The following is a 13,584-nucleotide window of genomic DNA, read 5'->3' on the forward strand; positions in this document are numbered from 1 at the left end:
TTACTGTACAAGCTGGACAAACCGCCATGGATATACAACAACGAGTCATCATTTTAATGGATTTTAAAATGGAATGCAACTTCATCATGTACCATATTTTATTTTATATTCATCTGTGCAAGTGTCATAGTGTGTTTTTAAAGTTGTTTTAAAGTCATATTTCATATTCATCCATGCAGGTGTTATAGTGTGTTTAAAGTTGTTTTAAGGTTTTATTGTGTTTACCCGATTTGACTTCGTGGCTGATGATGGCACATATTTGGTGCCGAAACTAGTGCCTCATGTGAACGATATGCGATTCTTTCACGTTAATAAACATCTTTGTATTGAATAGGAGGAACCCTCTTAATTTCAAATATTGTGGTCCCGCACTAGTCATCAGTACACTTCATTGCCTAATAATTGTGGAATCTGATCTAATATTGACCTTTATTTTGATTCCTTTCTTCCTGTTTATTTTGCTATGGATTATGGGAGTGGATTTGCAAAAGTTGTCAGTCAGGTGTGTATTATTATCCTTCTGATTGATTATGGGGTCTTCAAGATTGATATGAAGTCTTCTCTAGTATAACCTTGTGCCAACCTGCTATCGTATGTCCATGTCTTGGCTGGTATATTTATTTAACCTTTGAATCCTAGAGGTAGGCAAGGTGTTTGCAAGTCAGTATGGGATGTCTCGCAGGTGATGTAGTTCAAACTATTATCAGTCCAGAATTCTTCTGAAGCCCATTTAGAGCATTTGTGGTCATTTCATGGATATACACTGGTGTCGATTATGTCATTTGATATCTTGTGATATGAGAGCTAATGTCTCTTGATTTGTCTGTGGGTCAGACGTTGCATGTGATTGGGTAATATGAAAAATGTGCGTACGGAGAAGTTTTGCTTTGCATCCTAGGGCTGTTTATATGTATTCTCATCTGATGCAGCCTATTTGCATGACCTATTCCTTTTGGGTGACTTGATCTGTTTGATGTTTTAACTCTTGTAATCCTGTTGGATCTAGCTCAGTCCTGCATGTATTGACAATTTATATTGTCGGTTATCATCGAACTGTTATGGGTTCTTTTCCAACAAGTATGGGATCATTTGGGATAGCTCCTGGTCAGTTGCTAAAATTCCGTATCTGTTGGGGTATGAGACCCAAATGATTGAAGATTCTTCAACTCTCAAGCCTTGTGATTGTGTTGCCTATAATTTCTGCATCGTTTATGCTTTATTATATCCCGTGAATTCCAACTGGCTGGAAGGGTGTCTGTGTTGATTGGCATATTCACAAAGGGTGGATTGTCCTTATGTCATCACATTAGTCCTGGATTTTCCAAATGCTCTCCTGAACACTTGATCTTGATAACACACCTGTGCTCATTGTTTTAAAGATTTACATGGAGTTGACTTTTTCCTTGAGTTTTGGGCTTACTTATGCTGCGTTGAACACTTTCCGTTTGGTACTGTAATATCTTCTCTTCCTATTCGTTATTCCTTATCATACTTTCTGTAACTGTCACCTGTCATGTGGTTGTGGACCTTGGTAATTGTTGCATGGTAATCTCTTGCAGACACACTTATGAGCTCCCCTCCATCTATAATTATGCATGCTAAGTCTCCAGTCATTGCCATTGTTTCTTCATTCTCCAATTTTTCATGTGATTGCTGCGTTATAGTTACGGATGGTTTGGGTTACTATATTTTTCTGTCTCTAATTCTTGTTTTCCTAACCTGTTTCATGTTCTGGGTTACCTGGTTGTTGGGTAGGATGGTGTTTTGTATATGGGTTAATCGTTATGCGTTCGCCTCTGTCCACCTTGTAATAACGTAATTTATTGTTTCTCTCCCTGTATCCTCCTTTGTTTCACCCTCTCTGTTCATTGTTTTGTAAGGTGTGGAAGAATATTAAGTAATTTCTTGTAAATGAATGTGGAATATCCTGCAATGGTCTTCAACCTAATCGAGTGTTTGATGTCCTGGTGAGGTTAATTATATTTTAACTGATTTTGCTGCAGTCAAAATTTTACTGACACCACTGGATTCCATGACCCATCTTAAACATTCAAAATTATTACCTTCTGTTCTCCTATATTTTATTATCCATATTATTTCTGGGGAACACTTCTAAGTCATCTTCCCCTATCATGTAATCGAGATTTGTTCAAATACTCCGTATTGGTGGATTATTAGTACTGTTTAACATAACCTTATATGCCAAGTTGTGCTTAATGACATACTAACTTCCCCATGAGGAAGGAAAGGTAAAATCATTACGATTTTGTAAGGTTTCAAATGTCAATACCAGTAATGGTAAATTAATTGAAAAGACGTTTCTGTTGTCACTTGTGGATTTAGTTCTAAATTAATATTGGAGAAATCTCCCATCATTGTAAGTAATTGTACTTATTATTGCCCCATAGAATTTTCTAAAACCTTATTGAAAAAGGGTCCTGGAAACCCAGTATGTAATGCATTTCCTAATGGTGGTTGGAACATTTTGGTTCCTTATATTCTATAGAAGAGTCCTGGTCTTCGCTGTTGGATTCTGGTTATGTTGCAGCTACATGGACGTCCAATTATCATCATCATCATCATCATCATCATCATCATCTCTGGTGCAGAAGCAATCAAAGATCTTGAGGTGCAATTGCTTGAACTAGTCATGAACTCCTGCGGTATATTGAAGGAATTGATAACAACCTTGGCTATGTGATGATCGTACTGGCCATATCGACATACCATTTTGGAACTAGTGATAAAGTAGAATGCATGCTTCAGTATTATTTCCTGGTTGGCGACTGTTCTCTACTTTTTATTGTGCTATCTTGTGAACATTTCTATTTGAAATTTTATCCCTTGCATCTCTTAATTGAAATAATTTGCCTATTATGGTGCAATGTTTGGAACATTAACTAGAAAAACTAAACTACTCATCTCTACATTGAGATATACCATGTCAGTTCCCTAGTCTCACCCTCGTTCGAGTTTTGCGGACGGAGAAATGTAACGTTACTAAAGAATTTAAAAGTACTTTGAGAAATGATGCCACATAATTTAAGTTACGAAGAAACATAGCTGGTGTGCATCGCAACACTGCCTGTTGGCATAACTATTTACTAAAAGCCCTATCCAGTTGGTGGCACTCCTAGCGGCTGCTAACCAGAACTGCGACAATGGAGCAAATAATTGATCCAAATAAGAGACTAACGATTTTGTTACTCTATACTATCAAGTCAGCATCGGATGGAATTTGGTGTTTCTCGTAGAAAGGATGACAAGAGGAATGAACTATGATCTGGTTAAGGATCTGATATGGTTTAAGGGTTGAAAACTCTTCATTTCATCGGTGCAAGCCACCGAAGTTCTTTTTTCAAGTTTATTTTATTTAGGGGTAAGTTTTCTTTGAGCCCACATAGGCCTAGTAGTGCAATTTCGTTATGTAGTTCTGCTTACCCAAGTGTGTATTAATTCCGGAACCTATAACTTAATATTGTAATACAGTAGAAGTCTGCTATAGCGAGAATTCATAACGGCGAAAAATTTACTCTCTATACCGGATTGTCATTACATCCGATTTTTTGTAAAAGTTGGGAAAACCCCCGTACACATTAAAATCAGTATGAAATGGTGATCAGTTTGTTAAAAACTTGCGTTTTCGCGGATAATATCTACACTACGGCTTACTTGTTTTTTCCTTTTCGAAATCCGATACGTGAAAGTGTGTGTTTTATTTCATTCTGAAAAATATATATTACCGTATTTCTCCGAATCCAAGACGACCCCTACTTTTTCCTTCAAAAAATTTTAATCAGGCTTAAAAAGTGCTTTGTAAAATCATGAATGCCTTTCTTATACAGCATGCATTTTTAGACTATTTGTAAACGCCGAACATTGGTTTAAGTTATGCCGTATTTTTTTGCGGCTGTGGGTTTAATGACCATTAACTTAAAATTGGCATCATAATATTGAAGGGAACTCATTGAAAATTTGCCGGCAATCCACGCGCCTCTACACTACGATAATCCATTAGGAAAATATTCATGCTTACTATAAAACTTACTTTCACTAAGAGTCAGATAAAGTGGCTGCCGCTACATGCACATCTTGCTAGCCAAATTCGGCCAACTTCAGCGGCTAGCGATATATAGGTCTTAATCACGCACTTTGAAAGTCAACGACCGAGTTTACTGCGCCGCGGTATGGCAATTCCACCCTTGCATTTTTGTGCACATCTCTCACAATTTCATCTTCGACTTCTTTAAAGCGTCCTTGTTGCGGCCAGTGAATGCATTTTTTGTGCAGTACGCATTTTTAAGCTATCTGTCTTCACGGTAACACCGAATATTGGCTTTAGTTAGGCCTATGCCTTATTTCCTTGCGGCTGCACAATTATACCTTTCCGAGTGTTTAATAGCCATTTACTTAAAATTGGCATCGTAACATCAATGAGAACCCATTGAAAATTTGCCGGCAATACCTGTTCCACGTATCTTTACAATACAACGATCCATCACGAAAATATTCCTGCTGTCTATAAAACTTAATTTTACTAAGCGTCAGGTACAGCAGACTCGTTATAACTCTGCTACTGAGTAGCCGTGGCCTTTCTAAGAATTCAAAGGCTCGCATGTTTTGATACCATTCTGCAGATTTGAGAAACATTTTTTGTAGAGGATAATAGAATGTCATTCTCTCTCCACTATTTCCCGAGATCCAGTGACTTTACACATAGGCACTACAACCGGTTGCCGCGGTTAGCGATGTATGATAAAGAGGCCGTCATTTGTCAACGAGTTTTGAGTGTGTGCGCATGCGGGGGTGAAAAGAAACAAAGTGGTTACTGTGGTAGTTACCAGGGGTGTTCATTACTACCAATCTGCGAATGCAAAACGACCCTCGATTTTTCACAGGAGATTCTGAGGAAAAAAGTCTGATTTGGAGAAATACAGTATCACTCCAGAGGCTTCTGTGGCAAACATTTGTTTTCTTCTTCAAACGGCATCACCTAACCTAACCGTATATGTATCACGAAAATCTATTAGAAACGCATGTAGAGAAATGATAACCTCTTGACATGGGAATATCTTTCCGAAATTTAACTAGACGCAAGAAAATCAGTAATGTACCCTGCCATATCTTAAGGTGTATCACATTCTTAATTTCAGTATACGGTATACCATTCAAATTAAGAGATCATTTACTTCAGCCCTTATTTTTAATGAGTTAACTGCTATCGGCCACGTTACTTATGCATTTATCACGAAAACATGTTATCCTCTTTCATTTCGAATTTTCATTAGAGAACAGCAGTCGACGGGTATTACTAATCGACTCAGACATTGCCTTCGAATGTCAACGAGAGAGCTTGCTGGTGGGCACAGCGAGAAAACGATACGATACCGAAGATGATCGATCGCATTCAGTATAATGACAGTGCATAAATATCTTCTTCGTATCACTGCGAAGTGTAAATACACTTCTCTACTAGCACAACATTATGCATATATGCCCTATTCCATACCTCATCAAGATTGTGAATTTCGACTCGTATCTACACTCTTAAATACTACGAAGAATACTAGAAGACTACTACTTCTCACATATTACCACAGCTAAGAGAACAAAAGCGTTTTACGGAAATTCTAAAAACAATTTTTTCATAGTGTCAAACTTCTATGTTTTAAGACCATCTTTAAAACCATTGTGTTTCAAATACGTTGTTCTACACACGATATGGCTGAAGATGACCTTTAAATAGGTCAAAACTAGTCCTATTAAATGTTTATTAAATAAACATCAATTTGTACTGAAAGGATGGATTCAACTCATTTTAATTTGGTTTAAACAAAGTTCAATACGGACCCTTAAAATGAAATTAATTTTAATACATTCTACTATAGCAAGTAAATTTTTTGCTGTTATGAATTCTCGCTCTAATAGACTTCTATTGTACTAATAGACTATAGCGACTTAGGTCGTGTTCGCGCGCTGCTTGAAATATTTCCCTATTTGGTCGTCAACAATGGGTAATTTCTGTACATTGGCTGTTATTTATTCTTTGGGGAATCAATTCATGTCTCGTTCATTGCAATATATTCAGAATATAGAAAGTATTTTATGTTTGAATTTTAGCTGTCACGCAGTAAAATTTTTGATAAAACAAATTGATTGTGAAATTTATTCCAACAGTGATTCAGAACAAGGTGAATTAGCAAGAGAGAGCAAATTAACAAATGACTAGCAGTGCTTTAAGGAACAGCAGCAGTGTTACTTTGACGATATCAGAGTAGCCACATGCTCCCCACAAGTACCAGCTGCAATACAACAATGAGTTGTCAGATGTTGACGGTAGGCCTAACTACATACAATTTACAGGCGATAGTGGAATAAAATACCCATTTCCAAACAAATCTTCATGCATGGAATTTCAAGGCGTTCTTTATAGACTAGGCCTACTGTATTTCAATGCTTTGTCTAACAATGAACTTTTATGCTGATCAATTCCTAAGCAACACTCCTAGGCCAATGATATGCTCGATGTCAACAGTGGAAGCCAGCAGTACCTGACGAATAAGTTGTTAGGACTGTGGATGCTATCTATGTACAGGTCAACTCTACAGATTACTGCCACCCCAATTTTCAACGCTGCGATGTCAAGGAACAGATCTGAACTGATTTCTAAATTCCTTCACTTCAATAATAATGCAACACAAGGCTGTATAAAGTTAGGTTACTCTTGGACCATTTCTTCAATCTCTCTAGGTCGTCCCCATAAGACCTACCTGTGTCGGTGCGACTAAAGCAAATAGCAAACAATCTATTTAGGACTATGTACACCAAGGCAGAAATTAATACTCTAAGGAATGTTGGCATGGTGTGGACGTTCATCATTCCAAGTATAAAACCCAGGCAAAGTAACTACGTACGGTATTATGGTTCAGTTGTGTGAACGTGCCACTGCAGTGTTCTCCCTAGGACCGTTTTCGTGGGCACACCGCCCTGCTGTTCTTATGGACTGCCCAGCTAATATAACCTATATATGTGCTAGTTACATCAGTTCCATCAGAGTTTAAGGGCCGATTGCGGAAACGGTGTTTAGACAATGTTTACGGTTAAACAATGCCTAAGTATGGTTGCCGCATTGCAGAGGCGTTATTTATCACTTAGAAACTGTCTAAAACCGATGTTCAACCGGTCATGTTTAAACACTGCCGAGAGCACTGTTTAACCTCAAATGAGAGGAGTGAATCACAATCTGAGGTTATGTACCATGAAACATGTAATTTTTATGTTGCGACGATTCCACGAAGAAAGGGTAGTCCTAAGTCCTCTCTGTGGGTCGTCCGCTGCTAAATCGCAGCAATTCATTGGACATGTCCGGGGAGATAGATCTTAAATTAAGGTTTCGCTTTTCGAGACACTTGTTTCTTGAGTCTGACAAAGGGACAGTCCGGTAACTCAACTTGAATACAATTGTTGGCAACCGATATATTTTATACATACGGTAATTTCCATGGAATTATAGGTCACTTCGACAACATACATATCAGAATTACGTGTCCCGATCGTCGGAGGGCAATCACATCAACCGGAAGGGATTCACTTATATTTACAGCCAAGTAAACACACATAATAGTGAAGACTAAAAAGTAGGTTGTATGCGGTATATATGTAAATAATTGTAAAAGTTTTCAGCAACTATCAGATAGGAAAAGGCAAGTGGTGGTGGTGATTATTATTTAAAGAGGACGGGGGAAGAAGAGCAGAGGCCATTATAACGGCCTTACTATTTGCCTGGTGTAAAAATAGGGAAACTAAGGAAAACAATCTTCAGGGCTGCCGAAAATGCGTTTCGAAACTACGATCTCCAGAATGCAAGCTACAACACACACTGTTACACATTACTATTACTTCATCTTCCCTTCGTCAAAGCTACCATATTTAATAGTAGATTACACTCACTGTAACAACGTTATAATCAAAGCTACACTTCTGCGTACGGTGGCGTGTCGCTTTAATGTCTAATATTATAAGATTTTATTTCCACGGAAAGCTATATTCTTATCTGTGGGCAAGTCATGCTCGTGCTTAGCCATATTTGAGTAATGTGTAGGAAGACAAACAGCTGACTGGTGTATGGCGCGCACAACGACAAATTTCATTGGTTGCGACAAGCAAAGAGTTATATGAAAGATACTTCCATCTCCATTTTCAAACCAATATTGAAACTTTAAACGATGTCTTGTTAAACATCGCCTGAATAATGTTTATGCAATGGAAGATGGAAGACGTCGTTTAGGTAGACGTTGTCTAAGGCTTAAAACTAGTCATCGTTTCTGCAATCGGCCCTAAATGCTTAACTTGACTATCACATGGTGTTAGTTCACGAGCAATGTCTCGATTATAAGAAGTACATTGACGAGAGGGTCCACCTTTTCAATACAATGTATCAAGTAAATAATATTACATCAGTCTTGGGACTAGTTACAGCCACTTAGAGACTATCTTCTGCCAAAATAAAATTAAATAGATTATTTGATAAACTTATGTATACAAGACAAAGATAATGTTGAAGGAATAATCATAACATTCAAATACATATAAAACAAAAATGATGGTTGTGATCTTGTCATAATATGTCTAAGTAGTTAGGACCTCAGGCAATGAAGTAAATCTCTATAGTGAAATGTACACTCTAATGTCTCATGTGGAACACACACTGACATGCTGGAGGAAGCAGGCGGGTCATGGAAACAATTTCACTTCAATACGGAATAAAAATGAAATTTATAGCTTTTAAATAACAGTGTCTGGATTAGCGCTGAATCACATGCAAGAATTTTATTCCGGATGATGTTGCAAACCCGTATGGCACCCCACAGCATGATATAGATGTTGATACCCATTGGGAACCAACTTACCACATGGGGGCGAAACACTGGCAACCAGGAATGAGTTAGCTGGAAAATTTATAATGTCCAATAATGGACCATTTATATTTGCACTCCACAGCAACCGAATGGCAAGTCCCGGTGTTACATGATTATGAACGAGCAGTAGAACACCAGAAGTTCCAAATAATCTTATGTCTTGTTCATGATAAAACCAAAATAGTTCAAATTTTCAGTTAATGTTTACCTGTCTGATATTCTTAATGCCCTGAAGGGATTAAACTTAAATTTTATTATATTCACCTTTTGCATAGTATTTCCTGCCTGGGTGACAATGTCTGCAAAGAACACTGCACTGGATACATTTGTAACTTGTAAATTTATTACGGAAGGTCTGGATCACTACAAGACACTGTCACTTCACTTTTGAAACCATGTAAGCAGAAGGCTTAACATATCTAAATGGATCATTTAATAACAGTGTCAAACTAACCCAAATACTGTTACTAAAGAATTTCAGTGTCATTGACACCGTTAGGCAAAACTGTAGATTGCCAAAGGAACTAGCTTAAGTTTCCAAAATCCTAAAACCAGGAGAAATGTCTTTCAAGCTGCATAAAAACATCCCATTTAGTCTTGGAAAAAAGTGTGTTGTGAACATGATTTCAACACTTCACACAGCACAAATGGTAGAAACCATTACCAGGAGCAGCAAGTTGGTGATAAAATCAAAACTGCCATCGATTATAATTGTCATATGCATGCGGGGGATAATGCTGACAAACACAAGGCTTACTACCCGTTCATTAGAAAATCAAAGAAATGGATTTAAAAAATGTCCATGCATTTATTCAAGTGCACAATTTGTAATGGACATCCATTACGTAAACTTCAGAATCCTAGAATCAAGCTTCTTGATTTTATTCTGAATGTGATAGAACTTCTTGGTTCAACTGTACCATAAGAGCAAGCTACAGACGGTAATGAATGGAACAGAAGAAGTTGTTACATCACCTGCAGCAGAACCCTCGGGAATGTGTAACGGCTATCTCAAGTGGGCACCAAGGAAAGACCCCGAGTGCAGACTGAATGGAAAAATGTCAGGCCATAAGTTGTTTAAACTACAGAAGAATGGAAAGACAAGTTGAAGCTGAACTGGGAGATCAGTTTGGCTTCAGAAGTAATGTAGGAACACTTGAAGCAATCCTGACTTTACATCTGATCTTGGGAGGATCGAATTAAGAAAAACAAGCCCACATATGAGATTCATGGATCCAGAAAAGGCATTCGATAATGATTGGACCAAGCTATTTGAGATCCTGACTGTGATCGGGATCAGATACCAAGAAAAAAGAATTATCTACAATCTATGAAAACACAGCTGCATTCCAAAAAGAAGTAAGGCTGCAGTTTAACCCCACTCTTTTTCAATGTTTATGAAGAACAGGCTGTAAAGGAAATCTAAGAGTAATTTGGAATGCGGAGCACAATCCAAGGAGAGGAAATCAAAATTCAGATCTGCCGATGATATTTTATCGAGTTTGCAGATCTGGAGAAATTGCTGAATGGTATGCACACAGTCTTGGAGAAGGAGTACAAGATGATAACTAATGACGGCAGAAGTAATGAGGACATAAAATGCAGACTAGTACAAGCAATGGAGGCCTATCTTAAAAGAAATTTACACACTCCAAACATTGATATAGAAATTAGAAAGATGTTTTTGAAGACTTTCACGTAGAGTGTGGCATTGTAAGGAAGTGAAACATGGACGATAACTAGCTCAGAAAGAAAGAGGATAGAACCTTTTGAAATGCAGTGTTACAAAGGAATACTGAAGGCGAGATGGACAGATCAAATTACAAATGAAGAGGAACTAAAACAAATTGGTGAGAGAAGAACTATTTGGTAAAATTCGACTAGAGGAAGAGAGAATGATGGAACACATAAGACACCCAGGACTTTTACATGTTGGTTTTTGAGAGACGTGTAGACAGTAAAAATGGTAGGGGTAGACCAAGGTATGAATATGACAGGGGTGGTGGGTTTTTATTTATTTTTTTTGTTTTTTTACAACTTGCTTTACGTCTCAACGTCACACATAGGTCTTATGGCGACGATGTAATAGAAAAGGAGTAGGAATGGGAAGGAATCGACCATATCTGTAAGGTACAGCCCCAGCATTTGCCTGATGTGAAAATGGGAAACCACAGAAAACCATCTTCAGGACTGCCAACAGTGGGGCTCGAACGACAAAAATAATCCCCGCACCCTAACTTTAGGCAGGCTGATTTTGAAGGGGGGAAAAAAATGCCAACACTGACTCAAAACCCGCACCCCGGGTAATATTCGCGTAAATATGGTATTAGAGTAGATGTAGGATTTAGTAGTTATGTAGAAATGAAAAGCTGAGGATAGGATGGGTTGGAGCTGCTTCAAACCAGTCTATGGACTGATAACTCAAACAACACAACCTATACACACTTTTTCTACACCTGTTGAAATGCCAAGCGATTTTGAATAAGGATTCAGACAATTTATACTCGTTTAACTATCCAACTAGTGATCTGGACTCAATTGCTGAATAATTCACAAGCAACATCAAAGTCACTCACCTGAAACTTGTAGATTATTTGCCACAACAGAGAGAGGGTTTTCTCCTTGTGACCTTCCACAATGTCCTTGGCAGCAATGTTTCCCTCCAAGGTATACCCTGCTTCCAACAGAGCCCCCAAAGCAACTTGGACATTGTGAATTTTTTGCAGCCTTGATATCGCAGGTGTCCTTAGCTTAGTGCAGAGGTCTGGCTTTTGCAAGATGATTTCCATCACACGCCTGGAAGCAAAAAGTAAAAATAAAGATCAGAGTTGTTTAAGAATAATATTCAACATCCTCAATATGAACACAGTTTTGACAAAGGCTGGTAGAACAATGGGGTATAGCTATTGCATTACCAATTTCTTCCTTCCCTTTTTTTTTTTTTTACCTTAATTTTGAAATGGAAATGAGGAAAAATACAAATTTATAAAATTTTCCCACCTTGATTATATAAAAGTACAGTCATTTTTAATTATTTTCTTAAATGTGTGCTAAAGAACATACCATATAATCCCGAACACCACCTGCAATTTTTTCCCCAAAATATTTATTCTAAATGTTGGGTGCGGGTCGTATTCAAGCCGTGCACTCTCGTAAATATTTACTACGTTGACATGGAGTATTGAAAAATCTGAATATGGGTACCGTACTCAATACACCACATGTAAACGGGCATACAGGTCTTGTGTTTTAGTTGCGTTCTAGAAAACAAGATCGATATTTTCTCAATACGGTTACAGTGGCATGTAAACACGAACTGTAAGGAAATGAAATACGGTAAATCGAAGAATATGGGTAAATATGAAAGCCGCTGCAGTGGATGCTCGATCGTCATTTGTTTCATAAGTGTTGCTGGCATGCTGGGTGCGCAAATAGCTGATCTTGCAGGATATCTTACTTTGCGAGAGTCGAGACCGTTGGTTACGGAAGTCTACCTCGCTCACATTGGAGTTCCGTATCTGTAATATATACTAATATAAGAAATTTATTTTAAATCGACCTATTCAATACAGTAAAAGATGTCAACGTATTAGTTGAACATCGTTAAAAATAGTTGAGATACGTTTTGCCCTGGTCTGGTAAAATTTTGAGGTATTTTATATGACTGACGATGCCCCACAAAAGGGGCGAAACATGTCTCGCCTATTTTTAACGATGTTCAACTAATACGTTAACATCTTGTACTGTATTGAATAGGGCGATTTAAAATAAATTTCTTATATTATTATATATTAAGATTCTTTCAATACGGAGAAAATGATCTTCATTACTTGTAATTCCGTATCTGTCTCGTGAAAGTGCTGTCTCGATAGTAAGCTATGGATACAAAACTGTGTCTGTGGTCATTTACTGTGCGCGAGAAACTTATAGTTGTAAGCCAAGCTGAAATATACGGAAATCATGCCGTTACAATAGAGTAAAATAATATATTATTATTGGTCCACCTTTTCAATACAAAATGAAAATTACATAGGGACTAGTTTCGACCTAGTAATAGGTCATCATCAGCCTGAAGTAAATTAAAGCGTAAATATCGAAGAAAACATAAACAATGTAAACACAAGTACAGTCTCTTTAAAGGTACATACCAAATGGGAAGTTGAGCAGAGATATATTAAAATAATAACTCATCCAAATTGACGAAGCACTGAGCGGAATTTATGTAAAGTTCAGTGCGCCGTATATTATAAAAGACCACTGTGCACTAAATGATGCAATAAAGAAGAATAGTAGGTTGAATGCTGGCTTCTTCTTAGCTGTTGTATAATCGAAGAAGATTACGTCTATCAATACCTTATAAAACACGACGAAATCTTCTTCGATTATACAACAGCTAAGAAGAAGCCAGCATTCAACCTACTATTCTTCTTTATTGCATCATTTAGTGCACAGTGGTCTTTTATAATATACGGCACACCGAACTTTACATAAATTCCGCTCAGTGCTTCGTCAATTTGGATGAGTTATTATTTTAATATATCTCTACTCAACTTCCCATTTGGTATGTACCTTTAAAGAGACTGTACTTGTGTTTACATTGTTTATGTTTTCTTCGATCTTTGACTTTCTTCAGGCTGATGATGACCTATTACTAGGTCGAAACTAG

General features: G+C 37.5%; 1 protein-coding gene across 1 annotated transcript in view; it reads right to left on the minus strand.

Moving 5' to 3' along the window:
- LOC136875848 (abnormal spindle-like microcephaly-associated protein homolog) overlaps window positions 1-13,584 on the minus strand; it is a 277,845-nt gene that overhangs the window by 91,345 nt on the left and 172,916 nt on the right. The window contains exons 9-10 of the mRNA XM_068228216.1: window positions 11,454-11,714; window positions 3,020-3,037 (exon numbers count right to left, since the gene is read on the minus strand). Coding sequence (XP_068084317.1) covers window positions 3,020-3,037; window positions 11,454-11,714 — 279 coding nt within the window. The remainder of the gene's footprint in view (window positions 1-3,019; window positions 3,038-11,453; window positions 11,715-13,584) is intronic.

The sequence above is a fragment of the Anabrus simplex genome, chromosome 6 (genome assembly GCF_040414725.1).
Source record: "Anabrus simplex isolate iqAnaSimp1 chromosome 6, ASM4041472v1, whole genome shotgun sequence".
Lineage (NCBI taxonomy): Eukaryota > Metazoa > Arthropoda > Insecta > Orthoptera > Tettigoniidae > Anabrus > Anabrus simplex.